Source organism: Salmo salar, chromosome ssa01 (genome assembly GCF_905237065.1).
Source record: "Salmo salar chromosome ssa01, Ssal_v3.1, whole genome shotgun sequence".
Lineage (NCBI taxonomy): Eukaryota > Metazoa > Chordata > Actinopteri > Salmoniformes > Salmonidae > Salmo > Salmo salar.
The window spans coordinates 26,386,588-26,413,587 of record NC_059442.1 but is presented as its reverse complement, the minus strand read 5'-3'; the positions used below and the strand labels follow the sequence as shown (position 1 = coordinate 26,413,587).

General features: G+C 44.6%; 2 protein-coding genes across 4 annotated transcripts in view; both read right to left on the bottom strand.

Moving 5' to 3' along the window:
- Nucleotides 1–2,026, bottom strand: part of LOC106588489 (signal-induced proliferation-associated 1-like protein 1) — a 72,939-nt gene extending 70,913 nt beyond the window's left edge. For all 3 annotated transcript variants that reach the window (XM_014177687.2, XM_014177617.2, XM_014177716.2), the window contains exon 1: nt 1,746–2,026. The gene's annotated coding sequence lies outside the window, so the exon portion shown is untranslated. The remainder of the gene's footprint in view (nt 1–1,745) is intronic.
- Nucleotides 2,027–22,661: 20,635 nt separating this feature from the next.
- gpx2 (glutathione peroxidase 2) lies at nt 22,662–24,855 on the bottom strand. Its single transcript, XM_014191066.2, has 2 exons — nt 24,089–24,855; nt 22,662–23,942 (listed from the first exon to the last, which is right to left on the bottom strand). Exons 1-2 carry the CDS (start codon nt 24,308–24,310, stop codon nt 23,589–23,591), a joined length of 576 nt encoding a protein of 191 aa, XP_014046541.1. The 5' UTR covers nt 24,311–24,855; the 3' UTR covers nt 22,662–23,588.
- Between the last annotated feature and the right edge of the window lie 2,145 nt (nt 24,856–27,000).

Below are 27,000 nucleotides of genomic sequence, written 5' to 3'. Positions count from 1 at the left end.
CCCCCTGAAACTATAACTAATTTCTACCATGTCTCACAGGTTGCATACAAAAATAAACGTTTTTGCCAGTCACATGTCTGAAGGTCTCTACTTCATATTCCAGAAATGTGTAACACTTTACCTTAACCTGCTCTAATTCTTGTGTAGTAACTCTGTAATAATACTTTAATATTTGCTTTAAAATCAAATCAATGTGTATTTGTCACGTGCTCCAAATACAACAGATGTAGACCTTACAGTGAAATGCTTACTTACAAGCCCTAACCAACAGTGCAATTTTTAAGGACAAAATAGGTATTAGGTAAACAATAGAAAAGTAAAGAAAAAAAAGAAAAGAAAAAACAGCAAAATGACAGTGAAAATAACAGAAGCGTGGCTATTTACAGGTGGTACCGGTACAGAGTCAATGTGCGGGGGCACCGGTTAGTCGGGCTAATTGAGGTAATATGTACATGTAGGTATAGTTAAAGTGACTATGCATAGATGATAAACAGAGAGTAGCAGTAGCGTAGAGGGGGTTGGCGTAGTAATAGTTCAATAGTTACAGTGTTACTTACTAAACAGGTGTACAGCCTGAGAGCAACAATGTAAAATGTTACTCAGAACTCTGACTAATACATTGCCTGCTTTATTACAACAGCAATGTCTAGTCAGCTGTGTCAGATCATCAGTTAGCCTACTTTAGCTGATGTAAAGTATACATTTTCCAAACAAACTGTGTGAATTTGGCCATTCTGTCCAAAACAGAGAATGCAAGGTAGGTGTTCTTTCTTTGAGTTCGAGACAAACCCTCAGGCTTGGAGGCATCTCACTGACAGAGAGACAAACAGACAATTTAAAGGCCAAGTTAGCGTACTGTATGTCCTAACCGCAGTGTTGAGCAATATTGTACATGAATTCAGCTTTTGTACCGATAGTGGTTGAGTAGACAATAGTGTTATGCCTTGTGACAGTCCAACCTGCAAATGTGTTGCCTGGCTTATAGAAAGACCCATCAACATTAACCCTTTAGAAACATAAACCCACCACTTGTAGAGGCATGGGTTAACAGATCTAACAATATTTATGTGGTTCTCAACCCTTTTCACAAATTTTTGGTTATTGTACCACCAACTGAATTTTGCTCTACCCGTAGTACCCCTGAAGTACCCCCTTATGTGCATTTTACCATAGGCCTATGGTCTCATGAGTCTTCTCAAGTACCCCCTGTGGATAGGCCAAGTACCCCCAGGGGTCCTAGTAGGCTACCCCTGGTTGGGAACCACTGGTTTATATATACCAAAGGAGAGTACTACAACCAACGCTGCAGCATAACAGGTCTATTCCAGCACTATTAAACCATGTCAATTTGCTCGATACCACCTGTAAATCAGCAAACCCAAGCTGGACTCGAAACAATGCACATTGTCCTTGAAAAACGTGATACAGTGATGCATTGCATTGATCATGACATGACCAAAATTGACATTTTTCACTCCAGTCACGTGCAGCGTGCGCGTTCTAAACCTACAAAGCAACCTTTCTGGTTCCCTCCTAATTTTGGGAAAGAAAATACCCTGATTGCGTATTCAAATGTAGATTACTTACTAGTAGAGCACATAAATCGGTCATATTTTGCTGTTTAACATGCTAATTGTTTGGGGAGACAATCCAGATGTTGCTTGCGCCCATGTAGCCTACCCCAAAAACACCATGCACATGACATGCATCGTTCCCCAACGACATAACGCAGGTTTGCGACTCACCTTTTCTTGTCTCTCCCTCAACCGTTGGATGGCATGAACACAATACTACGCGTTTTCCCCCCTTTTGCTTCTCGTGGAAGACCCTTCAATGCAATTTTTTTTTACAGGAACAATGTTAACTATATGGCTTTAAAGCAGATGTTTCCGTTCCCGTTAAAATCACAATGATCTTTGCGCCTTCCTCAGAGATGCAGTCTAACTTAGAAGTTGGATACAAAGTTACTGGTTTGCCTCGCTGCGCTATGCAGTTGCTGTAGGGATGAGATCATACCAATATTACCAACCACCCTCCCGTCACTGTACTGGAATCTCGCGAGAGGGCTTCATACAATAAAGCAAACGTTACTGTGGTAACAAAGCAATTTCTGCTCACCTGGTAGTGTTTCTGCTGAAGCTCTTTTTGAAATTGCCCAAAATATAACAAGGTCTATCTAGGATAGAACATGTGAAAGCAACTACAATACTTTGCAAATCCGTCAATGTGACTGAATGCAATCAATCATTTCCATGTCATATCAGCTTTCTGTTACTCTAATGGGTTATGAAAGGCTTATTATCCTTGTTCATTTTGCCTATGGGGTATAGGGACTATGGATTGTTTCTGAACTGAGCTACAGTCTTGCATTAGCCAAGGCACTCATTCTACTTGCAAAAAACACAAGCCTCAGAGAATCCTTAACTGTTGTCACAGATCTCCCCAAGGGCTGACAATGCATAAATGACATTAGGGAATTACTCAGCAGCAATGTCTCTCTGTCTCAGCCAGCAGTAGATGTGACTGTTTGAGAGAATATGCAATGCTCACTTTCTTCCTCTACTGCTGGGTGGCTCTGCCAAAACTTCCCTTTTAATAGAACCTAAACAAAGAGGATAGGAAGAATCCCTCCAGGTATTCTAGTGTTCAGTGAGGACACAGTGCAAGAGGATGGATTGGGTGGCTGCAATCTGGACTCACATAACATAGTAAATGTAAATCCGGGACACGACAATTAGTATGATGTGTTGCATTTTGTATGGTCGATGTCCATTATCCAATTCGTATGATATGTTATCAATTCCAATTTGATGTGGCTAGGTGTCTAATGTTAATGTTTGCTATGTGGCTAACATTAGCTAGGCTAGGGGTTAGGTCTTAAGGTTAGGGTTAAGGTTAGGATAAAGTGTTAAGGTTAGGGTTAGGGGAAGGGTTAGCTAACATGCTATGTAGTTGCAAATTAGCTAAAAAGTAGTTAGTAGTTGCAAAGTTGATCCTTAGCTAAATGTACAAAACTTATCCGTGATGAGATTCAAACACGCAACCTTTGGTTTGCTGGACGTTCGCGTTATATGCCCACACAAACCGACTTCGCGTTATATGCCCACCCCTGACCGACTGACTTACCAACCACCCTATTGCCTTAAGTAACCGTCTGTCTTATGTCACCATACCAAATGTAACATATCATCATTGGCGATTTTAGCATGTAAATCTTTATAAGGCAAAACCCTCCCAAAATATTTGATGCATGCCAGCAAAGCCACTACTGTCACACCCTGCTATGTTTCACCTGTCTTTGTGCTTGTCTCCACCCTCCTCCAGGTGTCGCCCATCTTCCCCATTATCCCCAGTGTATTTATACCTGTATTCTCTGTTTGTCTGTTGCCAGTTAGTTTTGTTCGTCAAGCCTACCAGGGTTTTTCCCCTTGCTCCTGTCTGTTTCTAGTTCCTGTTTTCTAGTTTTCTGCCCTGACCCTGAGACTGCCTGTCGTTCTGTACCTTTTGGACTCTGATCTGGATTACTGACTTCTGCCTGCCCTTGACCTGTCGTTTTGCATGCCCCCTGTTCTAGTAATAAACTTTTATTACTTCGACACTGTCTGCATCTGGGTCTTCCCTAAAAAGTGATAGTACGAACTGGCCTTGATTGACCCAGCAGACTCGGACCAGCTCCGCAATGCCATCTCCTCCCAAGGAGCCACTATTGGAAGGCACGAGGACTTGCTTCATGGTCTGATGAAAAGGTTCCAGACCTTGGCCAAACACCATGACCGAGCGTTGAACACATTGCTAGAGCAATTCCATGGGTTGTATGTTAGGCAGCCTACCATGACGGAAACCTCCCAGCCCCTCAGTAACCCGGCTGTTAGCAGCGCCGCCTCCCCGGCCATCCCGGTTTCCCGGGAACCCCGCTTACCTCACCCGAAATGCTTCGATGGAGAGTTGGACACCTGTCGGGCATTTCTCGCTCAGTGTTCCCTCATCATCAAGCTGCAGCCCTCCTCCTTCCCCTCGGACTGCTCTAAGATAGCGTACCTCATCACGCTAATGTCCGGGAGGTCTCTCGCCTGGGCTAACGCAGTATGGGAACAACAGTATGCTTCAGTCTGGAGGAGTTTGTGTCCGAATTAAAAAAACATTTTCAATGCTCCATTGCCTGGGAGAGAGGCTGCCCGGAAGTTACTCCAGCTTCGGCAAGACTCCAGCAGTGTGGCAGACTATGCGGTGGATTTCCGCACGTTGGCAGTTGAGAGTGCATGGAACCCAGAAGCGTGGTTCAACATGTTCCTGCACGGAGTTTCGGAGGAAGTAAAGGACGAGCTTGCAGCCCGGGAACTACCGACGGATCTCGACTCACTCATCGCCTTGACCATTCGGATCGATGGGCGACTACGGGAACGAAGGAAGGAGAGGAGATTCGATTTCACTCGCCCGCCCAAGGATTCCACCTCACCTCCGAGGCATCCCGATGGCTTCGTTGCTGAGAGAACCCGAGGCTACCCGAGTTCACCAGAGAGTCTCCGAAGTCTGCCGATTCACCTCTATCTCAGCCAATGCAACTAGGCAGAGCTAGGCTGTCTCCAGTCGAATGGCTATACAGGCTTCACTCGAAGCGTTGCCTGTATTGCGGGACTACTGGTCATTTCATCTCCACCTGTCCACTAAAAGACCAGGCTCACCGGTAGGAGCGAGTACTCTGGTGGGCCATCCGGAGAACTTTTCCTCTCCCCTTATTCGCACCTCTTTTCATGCCATTTTGCTGTGAGGGAACCAATCGAAATCATTCTGGGTACTCATCGACTCTGGGGCCGATGAGAGCTTTATGGACGCTACCCTAGTGTCCGAGCTGGGAATCCCCATTCAGCCCCTCTCCATTCCCATGGATCCGAAGACCAAGGTTATGGAGACCTACATTGAGGACTCACCCGTCCTTCTGCCTCCCCCACCAGTGGAGGACAAAACCCTGCGCCCGTGCATCAACTACCGGGGCCTCAACAAAATCACGGTGAAGAACCACTACCCGCAACCACTCATCTCCTCGGCCTTTGAGCCACTCCAGGGGGCCACCGTGTTCTCCAAGCAGGACCTAAGGAACGCCTACAACCTGGTGCGGATACAGGACGGGGACAAGTGGAAGACTGCCTTCAACATGGCCAGTTGTCACTACGAGTGTCTGGTCATGCCATTTGGCCTTACAAACGCCCCAGCTGTGTTCCAGGCTCTGGTTAATGATGTTCTCTGTGAAATGTTGAACCGGTTCGTCTTCATCTACCTCAAAGACATCCTCGTCTTCTCCCGCTTCGTCCAAGAACACATGTCCCACATCCGGCAGGTTCTCCAACGCCTCCTGGAGAACCAGCTTTTTGTGAAAGCAGAGAAGCGCGAATTCCATCGCTCCACCATCTCCTTCCTGGGTTACATCATCACTGCAGGAAGTGTACAGATGGATTCCGGGAAGGTGAAAGCGGTGGTGGATTTGCCGCAGCCTACATCCAGGGTGCAGCTGCAACGTTTCCTGGGATTTGGAAACTTTTATCGACGTTTTATCCGGGGTTATAGCACCCTGGCTTCCCCCCTGTCTGCACTCAACCTCTCCCAAGGTTCCGTTCACGTGGTCTCCAGCTGCTGACCGGGTATTCCGGGATCTCAAACACCGTTTCACCACAGCTCCCATCATCCTGACCTGTCCCGCCAGTTCGTGGTGGAGGCCGATGCTTCTGATGTCGGAGTGGGGGCTGTCCTGTCCTAGCATTCTACCCTGGAACTCAAGTTACATACCTGCGCCTTCTTCTTCCATTTCCTCAACACCACGGAGAGGAACTACAATGTGGGGAATCTTGAGCCTCTCGCGGTGAAGATGGCGTTGGAGGAGTGACGGCACAGGCTGGAGGGGGCGGAACATCCATTCATTGTGTGGACCAACCACAAGAACCTGGAATATCTCTGCACCGCCAAGCTTCTCAATTCCAGGCAAGCTAGGTGGATCCTGCTTTTCACCCCGGTTCAACTTCCCCTTTCATACCGACCGGGATCCAAGAATGTGAAGTCGGATGCGCCGCTATAGCCTCACAGCTACTACCCCGGAACCCGAGACCATCCTTCCCACCTCGTCCCTGGCAATGGCACTCAGCTGGCGAATAGGGAAGCAAGTCAGTGAGGCACAGCATTCCCAGCCGAACCTCGGGGGGGGGGGGATAACCAGATGTTTGTTCCTGACGTGGTCCGCTCTTCGGTCTTGGAGTGGACCCACTTCTCCAGGCTTGCCTAACACCCGGGCTCTGGCATTCTGCACACTCATTGGGTCGTCAGCCAGCTTGTTCTCTGGGTTCCACCCCCAGTCCAATGGCCAGTCAGAGCGAGCTAACAAAGACTTGGAAAAGACTCTTCACTGCCTGGTCTCCGCCAACCACACCACCTGGAGCCAGCAACTAGTGTGGGTCGAATACGCCCGCAACACCCTTGCTCTGCCACAGGTCTCTCGCCCTTTGAGTGTTCCCTGGGTTATCAGCCCCCGCTCTTCCCGGAGCAAGAGGAAGAGGTCGGCATACCTTCAGCCCAGATGTTTGTCAGCCGCTGTTGCCCTTCTCAAGACCACCTCCAGGTATCAACGACAAGTGGACTGCCACCCGACCCCGGCTTCCCGGTATCGTCTCGGGCAGAAGGTATGGCTTTCCACCTGGGATCTGCCCCTCCGGGTGGAGTCCCACAAACGTTTCCCACGGTTTATCGGCCCTTTCTCCATCTCCAAGGTCATAGGCCCCTCTGCTGTTTGTCTTCTGTTGCCCCATACCCTCCGTATACATCCCACTTTTCATGTGTCTAGAATCAAACCCAAATCTCAAAGCCCTTTGTCTCCTGTTTTTGGACTCCGATCTGGAATACCGACCTCTGCCTGCCCTTGACCTGTCATTTTGCCTGCCCCCTGTTCTGCTAGAGCTGATAAGAGGCAATCTGTAATTTTGATTAAGACATTAATGAGCAAGCTAGGAAGGACGTAGTCAATATAACTATTTGTTCAGCACTTTTGAAATGTACAGCAACAGAACTCAGAACATGGGCTCTTCTTACAGTATTCCCCCTGTACAGAACCGTAGGATAATTAAAAGGGGCATATAAGCAGACAATGAAAGCTCTTACAATATTCGATTATGACATTTCTCTAAGACAGGCTATAGGCTACATGTGCACCACCAAGTCAGAACAGTAGGCAAAATTATGCGGGGAAAAGGGACCAAATTATTAGCGTAAGGCGCATGGGCTACTAACAGTTTACTACACAACATAAACTTAGTATTACTTTCTTAGCTACAGTATGCATATCTCCCTGGCATATTACATAATTTATGCAACAGCATACAATTCATTTTTGGACTCACCTTGTTGTGCTCTGCTCACTTGAACAGGAAGATGGCGCAACGGTCCCTCGTGGGAAAATTCTGTCATCAAACTTTGTCATCAAAGTCTGGCATACTTTGGATTTCTGGTTCTTAAAAGACAACTGGGAACTCGTTAAAGAAACAAGGTCGAATCATGACATGGATTGACAGCATGGTCTTGTTGAATGTTTATCCTTTTAAGCTTGGAAAAGATATCCTCAAAACCAGACTTGGACCACACACCCACTCCACTGAATAGCAGGCAAGTGATTGCTTTGCAATGCTTGCAGTTAGCCACTGATTCCTTCCAAACCACTCCTTGTTGAATTTGCGATTTCCAACTTGTTCTGTAATGTTTCTGTCCAATGGCTGAATGAGCACAGATATGTCTTATCTACAATTTGTCTTCATAATTTCTCTTCATATGACAAGGATTGAAAATGATTTGCCAGTAGATTGTCAAATTGATTCATGATGATGACTGCTAGCTTGCTAACTAAGATTTTGAAAGTATGATGTTGACATGATCAGTCCAATCAAAGCTATGGTAGATATAACGTGATTTGACGTAATTTTATCTGAAGCCAATGACCTTGAGCCTTCTTGGACCAGCACTTCTAATGTAACTCTATGGCAGCACCCAAGGGGCTAGAATTTTCAAGCTCTACCCGTAGATTTTGTGGTGACGCAGTGTCTCCATGAGTGACAGAACACTGAGCCAATCACGACGTAACTAGAGAACATTACCAACCCCTACTTTTTATTTTTTATTTTCCGCTGGCTGCCCCAGCACCACAGAAAGCACTGAGCTAGGCTGAAACACCTGCATTTTGGAGCTGCCTTACTCAAGAAAGCAAAAAAGAGACCATGTTTGTATGCGGCTTTATTAAGTTAACGATTTTTTTTACACTGTTTGCAAACTGGTATGTGATATATATTAATGCCAAAATAACACGCAAGATAGGCAACAAACAAAAAAAACCGGTGGGGCTCATAACAGGTGGGTCGCAAGTGCATATCATACTAATTTGCAGTGTTGTAAAAAGTACACAATTGTAATACTTGCGTTAAAGTAAAGACACAACAGAAAATGACTCAAGTAAAAGTGAGTTACCCAGTAAAATACTAATTGAATAAAAGTCTAAAAGTATCTGGTTTTAAATGTACTTAAGCACAGTGGTAGAAAAAGTACTAAATTGTCATACTTAAGTAAATGTAAATGCTATACATCAAATTCCTTATATTAAGCAAACTAGACGGCACTATTTTGGTATTATTTTTAATTACGGACAGAAGGGGAACACTTCAATTTACAAACACAGTAGTTGTGTTTTGTGAGTCCGCCAGATCAGAGGCAGTAGAGATGACAAAGCGTTATATTGATAGGTGCCATAATTCTGTCCTGCTTGAGCACTCTAAATGTAATGAGTACTTTTGTGTGTCAGGGAAAATGTAAGGAGTAAAAAGTACATTATTTTCTTTAAGAATGTAGTGGAGTAAAAGTAAAAGTTGTCAAAAATGTAAATAGTAAAGTAAAGTACAGATACCCCAAAAAACTACTTAAGTGGTACTTAAAGGTATTTTTACTTAAGTACTTTACACCCCTGCTAATTTGAGTGTCTCGGATTTACATTTACTAACTTACGTCTAGTCTACGAGACCAGACTGGTTGGGTATTGAAGGGGACTGCAGAGATTATCCCTTGTGGCTCAGTTGGTAGAGCACAGTGCTTGCCCGCCAGGGTTGTGGGTTTGATTTCCATGGGGGACCAGTACGAAAATGTATGCACTCCCTACTGTAAATCGCTCTGGATAAGAGCGTCTGCTAAATTATGTAAATGTAAAACAAACTGGAGGGGGGATAATGACGTTGAGGAACTTTGCAGAGGTTTACCACTATTACTCATGCAAATGCCTGTAGACACAGGCAGATAATCTGTTGTAGGCCAGCTTCATCACCAGGGGGTTCAGTGAAGGAGAATTACCTGAAAGTATCTTTGTAACAAGAGATCAAACTCCTGTACTACTGATATATTATGTCTAATCTGCAACACAAAGGTACAGTATTTCAGGTATGACAACAAGTTCGCCATCAATCAATCAATCAAATGTATTTATAAAGCCCTTTTTACACCAGCCAATGTCACAAAGTGCTATACAGAAACCCAGGCTAAAACCCCAAACAGCAAGCAATAAAGATGTAGAAGCACGGTGGCTAGGAAAACCTCCCTAGAAAGGCCGGAACCTAGGAAGAAACCTTGAGAGGAACCAGGCTCTGAAGGGTGGGCAGTCTCTTCTGGCAGTGCCAGGTGGAGACTTTAACAGTATATGGCCAAAATGTTCAAACGTTCATAGATGACCAGCAGGGTCAAATAATAATAATTACAGTGGTTGTAACGGGTGCAACAGGTCAGGACCTCAGGAGTAAATGTCAGTTGGCTTTTCATAGCCGATTGTTCAGAGTTATAGACAGCAGGTGCAGTAGAGAGAGAGAGAGAGAGAGAGTCGAAAAGAGCAGGTCCAGGACAAGGTAGCACGTCCGGTGAACAGGTCAGGGTTCCATAGCCGCATGCAGAACAGTTTAAACTGGGGCAGCAGCACGACCAGGTGGACTGGGGACAGCAAGGAGTCATCAGGCCAGGTAGGCTTGAGGCATGGTCCTAGGGCTCAGGTCCTCTGAGGGAAGAGAGAAAAAAGAGAGAGAGAGTAAGAGGGAGTATACTTAAATTCACACAGGACACCGTATAAGACAGGAGAAATACTCCAGATATAACAGACTGGTCCTAGCCCCCGACACATAAACTATTGCAGCATAAATACTGTAGGCTGAGACAGGAGGGGTTGGGAGACACTGTGGCGCCATCCAACGATACCCCCGGACAGGGCCAACCAGGCAGGATATAACCTGAGCCACTTTGCCAAAGCACAGCCCCTACACAACTAGAGGGATATCTTCAACCACCAACTTACTACCCTGAGACAAAGCCGAGTATAGGCCACGAAGATCTCCCCCACGGCACGAACCCGAGGGGAGGCGCCAACCCGGACAGGAAGATCATGTCAGTGACTCAACCCACTAAGTGAAGCACCCCTCCTAGAGACGGCATGGAAGAGCACCAATAAGCCAGTGACTCAGCCTCCGTAATAGGGTTAGAGGCCAGGCAGAGACAGCAAGGGGTTTGTCGCTCCAGTGCCTTTCCGTTCACCTTCACACCCCTGGGCCAGACTACACTCAATCATAGGACCTACTGAAGAAATGAGTCTTCAATAAATACTTAAAGGTCTAGACTGAGTCTGCGTCTCTCACATGGATAGGCAGACCATTCCATGAAAATGGAGCTCTATAGGAGAAAGCCCTGCTTCCAGCTGTTTGCTTAGATATTCTAAGGACAGTAAGGAGGCCTGCGTCTTGTGACTGTAGCGTACGTGTAGGTATGTACGGCAGGACCAAATCGGAAAGATAGGTAGGAGCAAGCCCATGTAATGCTTTGTAGGTTAGCAGTAAAACCAGCCCTAGCCTTAACAGGAAGCCAGTGTAGAGAGGCTAGCACTGGAGTAATATGATCAAATTTTGGGGTTCTAGTCAAGATTCTAGCAGCTGTGTTTAGCACTAATTGAAGTTTATTTAGTGATCTATCTGGGTAGCCAGAAGGTAGAGAATTGCAGTAGTCTAATCTATAAGTGACAAAAGCATGGATACATTTTTCTGCATAATCTTTGGACAGAAAGTTTGTAATTTTTGCGATGCTATGTAGATGGAAAAAGCTGTCCTTGAAACAGTCTTGATATGTTCGTCAAAAGAGAGATCATGGTCCAGAGTAATGCCGAGGTCCTTCACAGTTTTATTTGAGACAACTGTACAACCACCAAGATTAATTGTCAGATCCAACAGAAGATCTCTTTGTTTCTTGGGACCTAGAACTAGCATCTCTGTTTTGTCCAACTGTAACGTGCATCGCCTGGTGACGAGGAAGCGGACCAAAACGCAGCTGGGAGCGAACACATGTTTATTCAACACATGTACACAAAATCAAGAAAAATGCTGATACGTTACGTGCTCAAACAAAGAGACAACACCCCACAAACAGCGTGGGGAAAACAGCAACTTAAATGTGATCCCAATCAGAGACAATTAGCGACAGCTGTCTCTGATTGGGAATCGACAGAACCCAACATAGAAATAAACCCACCTAGAGCCTACACAAGGCTAAAACGTAAACCAAACACAAACCAATGAAAAATACCTAACCTGACACACCCTGACCCAATATACCCGAGTTCACCTGGTCAGGGCGTGACAGAACCCCCCCCCCCCAACGGTGCGTACTCCCGGCGCACCAAACTTAAGTCTATTAGGGGGGGGGACCTGGGTGGGCGCCTCACCCTCGGTGGAGGCTCTGGCCCCGGGCGTGTTCTCTCCCCCGCCTTCACCTTAACCCTACCCCTCTGGCCCGGACTGGACCACTGTGGAGCGGCATGCTCAGGCTCCGAAGCGGAGCCGTCGACCGGAACAGGATTGGGGACACGCACCACTAACCTGGTGCGGGGAGCAGGGACGGGCCGGACAGGACTGGGGACACGCACCACTGACTTGGTGCGGGAAGCAGGGACGGGCCGGACAGGACTGGGGACACGCACCACTGACTTGGTGCGGGGAGCAGGGACGGGCCGGACAGGACTGGGGACACGCACCACTGACTTGGTGCGGGGAGCAGGAACGGGCCGGGCCGGACTGGGGACACGCACCACCAACCTGGTGCGGGGAACAGGGACGGGCCGGACAGGACTGGGGACACGCACCACTAACCTGGTGCGGGGAGCAGGGACGGGCCGGACAGGACTGGGGACACGCACCACTAACCTGGTGCGGGGAGCAGGAACGGGCCGGACAGGACTGGGGACACGCACCACTAACCTGGTGCGGGGAGCAGGGACGGGCCGGACAGGACTGGGAACACGCACCACTAACCTGGTGCGGGGAGCAGGAACGGGCCGGACAGGACTGGGGACACGCACCACTAACCTGGTGCGGGGAGCAGGGACGGGCCGGACAGGACTGGGGACACGCACCACTGACTTGGTGCGGGGAGCAGGGACGGGCCGGACAGGACTGGGGACACGCACCACCAACCTGGTGCGGAGAGCAGGGACGGGCCAGACAGGACTGTGAACACGTACTGGTGACCTGAAGCGTGGAGCCGGTTTAGCCACTCGTCCTGGCTGGATGCCCATCCTAGCACGGCATGTGCTGGGCATGTCCACCGGACGCACCGGGCTGTGCGGGCGCACTGGCGACACAGCGCGCAACTCCGCATACCATGGCTTGGTGCGGGGAGCAGGGACGGGCCGGGCAGGACTGTGGACACGCACCACTAGCCTGGTGCGGGGAGCAGGGACGGGCCAGACAGGACTGTGAACACGTACTGATGACCTGAAGCGTGGAGCCGGTTTAGCCACTCGTCCTGGCTGGATGCCCATCCTAGCACGGCATGTGCTGGGCATGTCCACCGGACGCACCGGGCTGTGCGGGCGCACTGGCGACACAGCGCGCAACTCCGCATACCATGGTTCCTCCTCCAGATCTTCCCTCTGCAGGTCCTCAATCAACTGCCTCATCATCTTCGTCTCTTCCTCCGCCGTCATCCCCCACGAGAGCAGTGGTCTGGGCTCTTCCTCTGCCCTTCCGGACCACCCCATTAGCCCCCCCAAAAAAAATTCTTGGGGGTGTTTTCCGGGCCTCCTCGACCGCCGCCTGCGACTCCGTCTACCGGCTGGCTTTACCTCCTCGACCTGGGAATCCTTCCGCCAGGGTCCTTTCCCCGACATGATCTCCTCCCAGGTCCAGAACTCCTTCCCCTCGCGAGCCCATCTCTCGCGCTCCTTTTCCTCCCGCTGCTTGGTCCTGGTTCGGTGGGGTGTTCTGTACCGTGCATCGCCTGGTGACGAGGAAGCGGACCAAAACGCAGCTGGGAGCGAACACATGTTTATTCAACACACTGGAATTAAACATGTACACAAAATCAAGAAAAATGCTGATACGTTACGTGCTCAAACAAAGAGACAACACCCCACAAACAGCGTGGGGAAAACAGCAACTTAAATGTGATCCCAATCAGAGACAATTAGCGACAGCTGTCTCTGATTGGGAATCGACAGAACCCAACATAGATAGAAATAAACCCACCTAGAGCCTACACAAGGCTAAAACGTAAACCAAACACAAACCAATGAAAAATACCTAACCTGACACACCCTGACCCAATATACCCGAGTTCACCTGGTCAGGGCGTGACACCAACTCTAAAAGTAAAGCATTTGCCGCCATCCACTTCCTTATGTCTAAAACACAGGCCTCCAGGGAGGGCAATTTTGGGGCTTCACCATGTTTCATCAAAATGTATAGCTGTGTATCGTCCGCATAGCAGTGAAAGTTAACATTGTGTTTCCGAATGACATCACCAAGAGGTAAAATATATAGTGAAAACAATAGTGGTCCTATAACGGAACCTTGAGGAACAAACCATCCACAAACCATCCACAGAGACAAACTGATATCCGACAGATAAGATCTAAACCAGGCCAGAACTTGTCAGTGTAGACCAATTTGGGTTTCCAATCTCTCCAAAAGAATGTGGTGATCGATGGTATCAAAAGCAGCACTAAGGTCTAGGAGCACGAGGACAGATGCAGAGCCTTGGTCTGACGCCATTAAAAGGTCATTTACCACCTTCACAATTGTAGTCTCAGTGCTATGATGGGGTCTAAAACCAAACTGAAGCGTTTCATATACATTGTTTGTCTTCAGGAAGGCAGTGAGCTGCTGCACAACAGCTTTTTTTATTTAATTGAGAGGAATGGGAGATTCGATATAGGCCAATAGTTTTTTTATATTTTCTGGGTCAAGGTTTGACTTTTTCAAGAGAGGCTTTATTACTGCCACTTTTAGTGAGTTTGGTACAGATCCAGTGGATAGGGAGGCATTTATTATGTTCAACATAGAAGGGCCAAACACAGGAAGAAGCTCTTTCAGTAGTTTAGTTGGAATAGGGTCCAGTATGCAGCTTGAAGGTCTAGAGGCCATGACTTTTTTCATCAATGTGTCAAGAGATATAGTATTAAAAACTTGAATGTCTCCCTTGATCCTAGGTCCTGGCAGTGTTGTGCAGACTCAGGACAACTGAGCTTTGGAGTTGTCCGTAATTTGCTTTCTAGTGATCATGATCTTTTCGTCAAAGAAGTTCATGAATTTATCACTGTTGAAGTGAAAGCCATCCTCTCTTGGGGAATACAGTTTTTTAGTTAGCTTTGCAACAGCATCAACATGTTTGGGGGGATTGTTCTTATTCTCCTCAATTAAGTTGGAAAAATAGGATGATCGAGCAGCAGTGAGGGCTCTTCGATAGTGCACGGTACTGTCTTTCCAAGCTAATCGGAAGACTTCCAGTTTGGTGTAGCGCCGTTTCCGTTCCAATTTTCTGGAAGATTGCTTCAGGGCTCAGGTATTTTCTGTATACCAGGGAGCTAGTTTCTTATGACAAATGTTTTTTGTTTTTAGTAGGTCCGGAGACATGTTGGACAAAACCCACTGAGTCGATGATGGCTCTGAAAGCCTTTTGGATTGGGTCTGTGGACTTTTACACGTGAATATTAAAATCACCAAAAATTGGAATATTACCTCCCATGACTACAATGTCCGATAGGAATTCAGGGAACTCAGTGAGGAAAGCTGTATACGGCCCAGGAGGCCTGTAAACAGTAGCTATAAAAAGTGATTGAGTAGACTGCATAGATTTCATGACTAGAAGCTCAAAATACGAAAATTCAGTATTTTATTTCTTTGTCTATGGAAATTTGCTATCGTAAATGTTAGCAACACCTCCACCTTTGCGGGATGAGTGATATGGTCACTAGTTTAATCAGAAGGAGAGGCCTCATTTAACATAGTAAATTCATCAGGCTTAAGCCATGTTTCAGTCAGGCCAATCACATCAAGATTATGATCAGTGATTGACTATAACTGCCTTGGAAGTGAGGGATCTAACATTAAGTAGCCCTATTTTGAGTTGTGAGATATCACAATCTCTTTTAATAATGACAGGAATGGAGGAGGTCTTTATTCCAGTGAGTCTGCTAGAGCGAACACTGCCACGTTACGTTTTGCCCAACCTAGATCGAGGCACAGACACGGTCTCAATGGGGATAGCTGAGCTGACTGCACTGACTGTGCTATCAGTCTTTAAAGTAACTGTCCAGTGAAAATCTTGCTTTTAAAAGTTAATATTCTGTTAACTCATACCCAAATAATGTTGTTGATTCATGCTTATTTGTATTCGTGGCCAAAGCATGAATTGGAGGGGGAAAAAACACTTCAAATAACCCACCTCAAAAATCTCACCGTTTCAAAAATGCTTGCTATTGACTCAGAGGATGATGTTATCCTGCTGATGAGGATAAGCCGGGCAATCACTGGTCTACTTGCATTAATATTTTTTAATGACTGTATAGACGGGTTGGTGTGCAAATACTGGGCAAAACAGACGGGTCAGCTTAAATTGCAGACAACATGTAAAATATATTTAGTCTAATGTTTATTGAAAACATAAATACATTTGCACAAAGAGCACTTGTTGTCTCTTAAATACAGATGTTAATTAGCTACTGTAGCTTGTCAATTGTTGCCATATTAGCATAGATGTGACATCAGTCAAACATGGTATTAAGAATAAGATAAAACTAGCTGAAACGAGCCAACTACAACTCCCCACATGGCAGCTTCTAGTCATTGTTGTTAGCTATCTGGGCCCGGTTTCCCAAAAGCATCTTAAGGCTAAGTTCATTGTTAGAACCATCATAAGAGTATCTTTACATTTCCAAGCCATTTCTCAAAACCGTCTTTATTAACGTTGCAATTGAAATCGCTCGTAATCGCCTGCCTCAGACCACTCGCTAAATGCGTCGTTAGATTACTGTTTGCCCTCCCGCATCACTTCACACACGGAAAAGATCAGCTAAACATGGAATGAAGATGTTTATCTGTCTCTCTGATGTTTTTCCACAATTTGTTACGTTATAGCCTTATTCTGAAAATGGATTAAAATATAATTTTTTTCTGATCAATCCACACACAATACCCCATAATGACTAACCAAAGACTTTTGCTAATTTATTAAAAACAAAAAAATCACATTTACATAAGTATTCAGACCCTTTACTCAGTACTTTGTTGAAGCACCTTTGGCACCGATTACAGCCTCGAGTCTTCTTGGGGATGACGCTACAAGCTTGGCACACCTGTGTTTGGGGAGTTTCTCCCATTCTTCTCTGCAGATCCTCTCATGCCCTGTCAGGTTGGTTGGGGAGTGTCGCTGCACAGCAATTGTCTCTCCAGAGATGTTTGATCGGGTTCAAGTCCGGGCTCTGGCTAGGCCACTCCAGGACATTCAGAGACTTGTCCCGAAGTCACTCCTGCATTGTCTTGGCTGTGTGCTTAAGGTCGTTGCCCTGTTGGAAGGTGAACCGTTGCCCCAGTCTGAGATCCTGAGCACTCTAGAGCAGGTTTTCATCAAGGATCTCTATGTACTTTGCTCCGTTCACCTTTCCCTCGATCCTGACTAATATCCCTGTCCCTGTCGCTGAAAAACATCCCCACAGCATGATGGTGCCACCACCATGCTTCACCGTAGGGATGGTTCCAGGTTTCCTCCAGATGTGACACTTGGCATTCAGGCGAAATAGTTACATTTTCGTTTCATCAGACCAGAGAATTTTTTATTTTCTTATTTCACCTTTATTTCACCAGGTAGGCCAGTTGAGAACAAGTTCTCATTTACAACTGCGCCCTGGCCAAGATAAAACGAAGCAGTGCGACAAAAACAACAACACATAAAGTTACACATAAACAAACGTACAGTCAATAACACAATAGAAAAATCTATGTACAGTGTGTGCAAATGTAGAAGAGGAGGGAGGTAAGGCAGTAAATAGGCCATAGAGGCGAGATAATTACAATTTAGCATTAACACTGGAGTGATAGATGTGCAGATGATGATGTGCAAGTAGAGACACTGGGGTGCAAAAGACCAATAAGATAAATAACAATATGGGGATGAGGTAGTTGGGTGTGCTATTTACAGATTGGCTGTGTACAGGTACAGTGATCGGTAAGCTGCTCTGACAGCTGATGCTTAAAGTCAGAGAGGGAGATATAAGTCTCCAGCTTAATTGATTTTTGCAATTCGTTCCAGTCATTGGCAGCAGAGAACTGGAAGGAAAGGCGGCCAAAGGAAGTGTTGGCTTTGGGGATGACCAGTGAAATATACCTGCTGGAGCGCGTGCTACGGGTGGGTGTTGCTATGGTGACCAGTGAGCTGAGATATGGCGGGGCTTTACCTAGCAAAGACTTATAGATGACCTGGATCTAGTGGATTTGGCGACAAATATGCAGCGAGAGCCAGCCAACGAGAGCATACAGGTCGCAGTGGTGGGTAATATATGGGGCTTTGGTGATAAAACGGATGGCACTGCAATAGACTACATCCAGTTTGCTAAGTAGAGTGTTGGAGGCTATTTTGTAAATGACATCGCCGAAGTCAAGGATCAGTACGATAGTCAGTTTTACGAGGGTATGTTTGGCAGCATGAGTGAAGGAGGCTTTGTTGCGAAATAAGAAGCCGATTCTAGATTTAATTTTGGATTGGAGATGATTGGAGATGCTTAATGTGAGTGTGGAAGGAGAGTTTACAGTCTAACCAGACACCTAGGTATTTGTAGTTGTCCACATATTCTAAGTCAGAACTGTCCAGAGTTGTGATGCTAGTCGGGCGGACGGGTGCGGGCAGCAATCGGTTGAAGAGCACACATTTAGTTTTACTAGCATTTAAAAGCAGTTGGAGGCCACGGAAGGAGTGTTGTATGGTATTGAAGCTCGTTTGGAGGTTTGTTAACACAGTGTCCAAAGAAGGGCCAGATGTATACAGAATGGTGTTGTCTGCGTAGAGGTGGATCAGAGAATCACCAGCAGCAAGAGTGACATCATTGATATATACAGAGAAAAGAGTCGGCCCGAGAATTGAACCCTGTGACACCCCCAAAGAGACTGCCAGAGGTCCAGACAACAGGCCCTCCGATTTGACACGCTGAACTCTATCTGAGAAGTAGTTGGTGAACCAGGCGAGGCAGACATTTGAGAAACCAAAGCTATTGAGTCTGCCGATAAGAATGCGGTGATTGACATAGTCGAAAGCTTTGGCCAGGTTGATGAAGACGGCTGCACAGTACTGTCTTTTATCGACGGCAGTTATGATATCATTTAGGACTTTGAGCGTGGCTGAGGTGCACCCACGACCAGCTCGGAAACCAGATTGCATAGTGGAGAAGGTACGGTGGGATTTGAAATGGTCGGTGATCTGTTTGTTAACTTGACTTTCGAAGATTTTAGAAAGACAGGGCAGGATGGATATAGGTTTATAACAGTTTGGGTCTAGAGTGTCTCCCCCTTTGAAGAGGGGGATGACCACGGCAGCTTTCCAACCTTTGGGGATCTCAGACGATACGAAAGAGAGGTTGAACAGGCTAGTAATAGGGGTTGCAACAATTTTGGTGGATCATTTTAGAAAGAGAGGGTCCAGATTGTCTAGCCCAGCTGATTTGTAGGGATCCAGATTTTGCTGCTATATCTGTTCTTATTTAAGATGGTGAGGAAAGCACTTTTAAAGAGCAACCAGGCATCCTCTACTGACGGGATGAGGCCTGCTCGCTGAAGTGTTTTAGGGAGCGTTTGACAGTGATGAGGGGTGGTCGTTTGACCGCGGACCCATTTCGGACGCAGGCAATGAGGCAGTGATCGCTGAGATCCTGGTTGAAGACAGCAGAAGTGTATTTAGAGGGCAAGTTGGTCAGGATGATATCTAAGAGGGTGCCCATGGTTACGGATTTAGGGTTGTACCTGGTAGGTTCCATGATAATTTGTGTGAGATTGAGGGCATCTAGCTTAGATTGTAGGACGGCCAGGGTGTTAAGCATATCCCAGTTTAGGTCACCTAACAGTACAAACTCTGAAGATAGATGGGGGGTAAACAATTCACATATGGTGTCCAGGGCACAGCTGGGGGTTGAGGGTGGTCTATAACAAGCGGTAACAGTGAGAGACTTGTTTCTGGAAAGGTGGAAAGAATCTTGTTTCTCATGTCCTGAGAGTCCTTTATATGCCTTTTGGCAAACTCCAAGTGGGCTGTCAAAGTCCTTTTACTGAGGAGTGGCTTCCGTCCGGCCACTCTACCATAAAATCCTGATTGGTGGAGTGCTTCAAAGATGGTTGTCCATTTGGAAACTTCTCCCATCTCCACAGAGGTACTCTGGAGCTCTGTCAGAGTGACAATCGCGTTCTTGGTCACCTTCCTGACCAAAGCCCTTCTCCCCCGATTGCTCAGTTTGGCCGGGCGGCCAACTCTAGGAAGAGTCTTGGTGGTTCCAAACTTCTTTCATTTAAGAATAATGGAGGCCACTGTGTTTTTGGGGACCTTCAATGCTGAAGACATTTTTTGGTACCCTTACAATTCCTTCGATCTCAAGGCTTGGTTTCTGCTTTGACATGCACTGTCAACTGTGGAACCTTATATTGACAGGTGTGTGCCGTTCCAAATCAATTTAATTTACCATAGGTGGACCCCAATCAAGTTGTAGAAACATCTCAAGGATGGTCAATGGAAACAGGATACACCTGAGCTCAATTTCGAGTCTCATAGCAAAGGTTCTGAATACTTAGGTAAATAATATTTTTTTATTTTTAATACATTTGAAACATTTCTAAAAACTTGTTTTCACTTTGTTGTATTGTGTGTAGATTGATGAGGGAAAAGTGAATTTAATCCATTTTAGAATAAGGCTTTCTGAATGTGACAATGTTATAAACAAGCGAAGCAAGGATAATAATTTTTAAAAGAAAACCGAGATAACCAAATTATATAATAGCTAGATTATTAGGCTCAATATCGACATCACTTTCATGTATGTGCAATCGATAGACCTACCTAGTATTAACCCATTAGGCCACTTAAATATTTGTATCTATTAGGCCTGTAGGCTAGTATTATTGAAAAGCTCACACATTTCACTGTAGCCTAACCAATAACCTAAATGTCAACATATTAGGTATATGGCGACGCTAAACTTGCAACTATTTTTATTGTTTAATTATTTAATTATATAATACCTGTAAGCTCAATGATTTGTTGAGCAATTATGGAAACCATTGTCATCCTATTTTTAGGTCATGTTGAAAAAGCAACTTTGACTTTATTCATATTTGCTCCCAGTTTACACAAACTGAAGAAATGCAGAATTTACATAATCAAACATTTAGAATACATAACACATGGCAAACATTAACAGAACAAAAATATCAACTTGAAAACATGTTGGTCCCATGGTTCATGAGCTGAAATAAAATATCCCAGACATTTTCCATAAGCACAAAAAGCTTATTTCTCTAAAATGTTGTGCATTAGTGAGCATCTCTCGTTTGCCAAGACAATACATCCACCAGACAGGTGTGGAAAATCAAGAAGTTGATTGTGCTGGGGATAATAAAAAGGCCACTCTAAAACATGCAGTTTTGTCACACAACAGTTTTGAAGGAGCATGCAATTGGCATGCTGACTGTATGAATGTACACCAGAGCTGTAGCCAGAGAATTGAATGTTCATTTCTCAACCAACGTCATTTTAGAGAATTTGGCAGTCTGTCCAACCTGTCTCACAACCACAGATCATGTGTATGTCGTCATGTGAGTGAGCAGTTTGCTGATGTCAACGTAGTGAACACAATGTCCCACATCCGGCTTCTTCACTTGCAGAATTGTCTGAGACCAGCCACCCGGACAGCTGATGAAACTGTGGGTTTGCACAACCGAAGAATTTGCACAAACTGTCAGAAACCGTCTCGAGGAAGCTCATCTGCATGCTCGTGCTCCTCACCAGGGTCTTGACCCTACTGCAGTTCGGCGTCGTAACCCACTTCAGTGGACGAATGATCACCTTCGATGGCCACTGGTAAGCTGGAGAAGTGTGCTCTTCATAGATGAATCCCGGTTTCAACTGTACCAGGCAGATGGCAGACAGCATGTATGGTGTCGTGTGGGCGAGTGGTTTGCTGATGTCAACGTTGTGAACAGAGTGCCCCATGATGGAGGAGGGGTTATAGTATGGGCAGCCATAAGCTACGGACAATGAACACAATTGCATGTTATCGATTGTAATTTGAATACACAGAGATCCCGTGGGAGATCCTGAAGCCCATTGTCACACCATTCATCCGCAGCCATCACCTCATGTTTCAGTATAATAATGCAAGTCCCCAATGTCGCAAGGATCTGTACACAATTCCTGGAAGCGGAAAATGTCCCAGTTATTACATGGCCTGCATACTCACCAGACATGTCACCCATTGAGCATGTTTGGAATGCTGTGGATTGACATGTACGACAGCGTGTTCCAGTTCTCACCAATATCCAGAAACTTCACACAGCCATTGAAGACAAGTGGTACAACATTCCACAGGCGGCAATCAACAGCCTGATCAACTCTATGTGGAGGAGATGTGTCGTGCTGCATGAAGCAAATGGTGGTCTTACTAGACACTGACTGTTTTTCTGATCCACGCCCCTACTTTTTATTTATGTATCTGTGAGCAACAGATGCATTTCTGTATTCCCAGTCATGTGAAATCTATAGATTAGGGCCTACTGAATTTATTTAAATTGACTGATTTGTTTCATTTATATTTTTGTTCAGTGTATAATACAAATACATAATAGGCTACAGAATTGTATTTCTCTTGTTGGGAAAATTGTATTGTGTAAAAAAAAGGTGACTTTGAATAGCCATAAATCATTTAAGGCTACAGCGAGCTCTTTGCATCTTCGGGATCAGTGTCCCGTCCACGGGATGGTTGAGTTAACGTAGGCTAATGCAATTAGCATGAGGTTGTAAGTAACAAGACAATTTCCCAGGACATAGACATATCTGATATTGGCAGAAATATTAACAAGAATTTAAGCTAACTGCACTGTCCAATTTGCAGTAGCTATTACAGTGAAAGAATACCATGCTATTGTTTGAGGAGAGTAAACAATTTTGAACATGAAAAGTTATTCATAAACAAATTAGGCACATTTGGGCAGTCTTGATACAACATTTTTAACAGAAATGCAATGGTTCATTGGATCAGTCTAAAACTTTGTACACACACACCAAAATCTAAATTGCACTTGGGCTGGAATAAAACATTAAGGCCTTTCTCTTGCATTTCAAAGATGACGGTACAAAAAACGTTTTTCCTTTGTATTATATTTGGCCAGATCTATTGTTATATTCTCCGACATTCCTTTCACATTTCCATAAACTTCAAAGTGTTTCCTTTCAAATGATACCAAGAATATACATATCCTTGCTTCAAGGCCTGAGCTACAGGCAGTTATATTTGAGTATGTCATTTTAGGCGGAAATTTAAAATAATGGGGCGGATCCTTTTAAGCCTATTTTCTGGAATAATTTTCAGCACGGGACAGCAACTCCTGTAACAACACAGTTAATTTTCACTTTGGAACGAGTTCATAGAAATCATAGAAAAGTTAATAGAAATCTGGAAACATTGGACAGTTACTAAAATACAGTGTAATGTGAAACTAGAAAATGTCAAAATGATTATAACATGATTAATACACATGGGATATGGTGGAACGATAAGAATACTTTCCAGGTTAATACAAGTAGAATCTAATAATTTTATTCCAATTACAGTTACCTTGTGTATATATTGCCTTTTGTCTGACAAACTTGACTAACAACTCAATGAGTCGGTGGCAAAAATCTAATCAAAAATTAAGTTAGTAGCACCACCTGCTGGCCAGCATAGAAAAAGACAGGAGAGGGTTTACTAAAGGTCAGGATCACTGCTGGAGAACATACAAAAATATAGCTGATGCTTTCCATATTTTTTATTACATGAGCAAGAAGACTTATCAAGGCATAACCCACAACTCTTGAGCATTTACATGGCCTCAGATAATACTCCCAAGTTTTTAGAATATTAACCTCATTTAGTAAAGCTCAAAAGGATGGACGACGCCATAATAGTTCCTGTCTATCATAGATGTGAAGTCATTTGTGTAGCAGAATGAGTAGTACACAAGGAGAACATTTCCAGGCTATTTTCAGGTCTTGGTTAGTCTCAACAGTCTTTGTATGTCAGGCTCGATGTTGATAGTCTCAAATATTTTGCTGTAACGTTTAAAGGGCTCTCCCTCTGGCCCAACCAGGAATTTCTCAAAATTCCAAGAGATGTCTGTCCTGCTGATGGGACTCCAGATGAGGAATTTAGGATCCTGGATGAGGGTGTGTGGATCATCATCAGGATAGGGAAGTTTGTCTTTCAAATAGGCAAAGACAGGGTGGGTGTTGGTTCCATTCACATCACACTTTTCAAAGACAGTGAAGCCAGGCTGGTAGCCATCTCCTGGACGCACATACTTCAATGAGTTCAGGATCTCCCCATTTGAACAGTTCTCCTGTAAAACATGCAACATTCTCATTTGACATTAATCATTAAACAAATCACCGATACCTGTAATTAACAGAATATTTTACTAGATTAGCTTGTTTTCATTGATTTCACTGAACCACATAACCAAAGGCCACAATGTCGCATACTGACCTGGTAGCCAAACTGATTGCAGGGGAAGCCCAGGACCACTAGCCGGTGAGGGTACTTGCTCTGGAGCAAGTTGAGCTGGCTGTAGTCCCGGGTGGTTGTCCCTCAGAGCGATGCCACATTCTCAATGAGGACCACCCGCCCTCGAAACACATTGAAATCTACTGAATTCCCCTCCAGGGTCGTGGCTTTCAGATCATAGAAGGTCTTCGCGATGAACGTCATGGTACTGTTCTGTTCTGTAGTTACTGGCAGTAGTGAGGACCAGTGTGTCTGTGTGTATTACCACCTCAGGTCACCTGACTTCAGATATGTGCCTGGCTTACCTGGGTGTCAAATATCTCTGCAGTAAAATGATACCCACCTGACATACAATACTGTCATACACAAAGGTAGATAGGCTCATATCTCAGCTTGTAAACTTGCACAGAACGGTATGAACAGGGTAATGTTAAATTAAATCTATGGTTATTCCTTGCATAGTTGGTTAAAATAGCATACTTTTAAAAACAGGATTACTTGCATACTAAATACGTAATCGTCTTTTATACAAATTACATGTTATACGTCTTCATGTTGGCCAAATAGAACTAGCGGTTTTACAGTCAGACTCTTGTCTGTGAATCTAATCTAGTAACAATGTATTCCACAGTACCAAAACATTTACCAGAGATGTAATGTATAGTAAAATACACTATTCTAGTATTTGACTCCTGAGTGGCGCAGCGGCCTAAGGCAAGAGGCATCACTACAGTCCTTGGTTTGAATCCAGGCTGTATCACATCTGGTGTGATTGGGAGTCCCATAGTGCGGCACACAATTGGCCCAGCATCGTCCGGCTTTGGCCGTCATTATAAATAAGAATTTGTTCTTAACTGACTTACCTAGTTAAATAAAGGTAACTTTTTAATATATATATATATAGAAATGTACAGTTGTCATTACAAATTACTTATTTCCTGTGAGAATACTGAGAAGGGAACCATGTATTATGATATGAGCACAATATTCAGCTTTATGGTAATTATAGGACCTATATCAGTTTGTCACCATCAATCATCTATCAAGTCATTACCTGCCTTTCTCAGTATATGATAAAAAATGTATGACTGTCCCATTTGATCTTCTGTTTCTATTTAAACTCAATGGACCTCAGCTTCACTCAACTCCTCTCTAATAAATCTCACAAATAGCCAACTACAAGATGACCATAATATTTTCATATTTTATCTTATAGCACAGCTAGTCAAAAACATCAAACCAGTCTGCTATCAGTGGCACCCAAACAGCTTCACCCTAACAGCCCTTTATAATAGTGTATGTGCTTTTCAACCTGTAAAAATACTTAGAATTTGTCATGACAACTTGTAAATTCACAAAACATACAAGCTACTAAAAATAGTATTGAACATGATTTCTGTTTTAGATTTTAGTTTTTGGCTTCATGCATGTTTGAGTATGGGTTAGTCTTCCACAGGTAAATGAGCCCTTCTTGCAAGCCTGGATTCTATTTCTGCATGTGAATAATTTAACCATGCCCTCTAACTCACCCTATCTCCCGTATCCTCATCTCATCACCTAAAGCACCAATCAAGAACTTCAGATTCTCTTTCACTTTGATCTGTCCCACTATTAATCTATTTAGCAAATGAATTTGTAAGCATAATTAGTTTTTTGAAGTAGACAGCAACGTTTGTGGCAAAACTCAGAGGCATCATGCCCATGGGGACACAGGGGCACGTGCACCCTCAGATTTGTCTCGTTTAAAAAAAATAAAAAATACTAACGCTACTAGCCAAACAATTTTATGACGTTGGCTTTAGCTAGCCCATATAGGTTCCCAATCTCCCAACCTCATAACTAGCTACCAAGGCGGCATTTCAGGCTATCAAGTTAGAGTAGCTAGCTTGTCTAACAATCTTAGCTGGCATGCCTGCCAGCAAGGTTAGTAGACTTTAGAAAAGCAAGCAATTACTAAATGTATTGAAGACTCACATTCCTTTCAATATTTTACCCAGATTTTAGTCTCTTAAAAAACAAATATCCACCAGTCAGGAGAATACAGCTCAAGAGGTATGCTTAGATATGCAGGAAAAAAATTGATATAAAATTAAGCATATTGATGGCTCTAGATACAGGAAAAAGCTGTTTCAGGTGTTTGAAAAAAGCTAAACTGAGCCCTCTTCCGGTCCACCTGCCAATGATCCTCACGTACTTTGTGCACCTCAGATTTTTGGGGTGCATGACGCCCCTGGTGGCAACACAAATTATACAGGGGTAGTAAGTATACCTTGTCGATCCAAACAGGGGTGGAGCTGCAACTTTCAGTGTAGCATTGCAGACAGCAGGCCATCTGCTGGCAAGTCTTCTTATTACATGTTGACTACTCAACTCAGGGTGCCATCAGTTTTGGTGTTGCAAAGCCGGGTAATAAACATGAAAAAGTCAAGTAACTATAAAACAATACATGAAGATGAAAATTTAACAGTGAGTCAAACTAAAAATGCATCAGTCTGAGAAACAGCAAGGGCAATATTCAGTAAACACCGAACATACAGTTGAAGTCATAAGTGTACATACATTTATGTTGGAGTCATTAAAACTTGTTTTTCAACCACTCCACAAATTTCTTGTTAACAAACTATAGTTTTGGCAAGTCAATTAGGACATCTACTTTGTGCATAACACGTAATATTTCCAACAATTGTTTACAGACAGATTATTTCACTTATCACAATTCCAGTGAGTCAGAAGTTTACATACACTAAGTTGACTGTGTCTCTGAACAGCTTGGAAAATTCCAGAAAATTATGTCATGGCTTTAGAAGCTTGTAATAGGCTAATTGACATCATTTGAGTCAATTGGAGGTGTACCTGTGGATGTATTTCAAGGCCTACCTTCAAACTCAATGCCT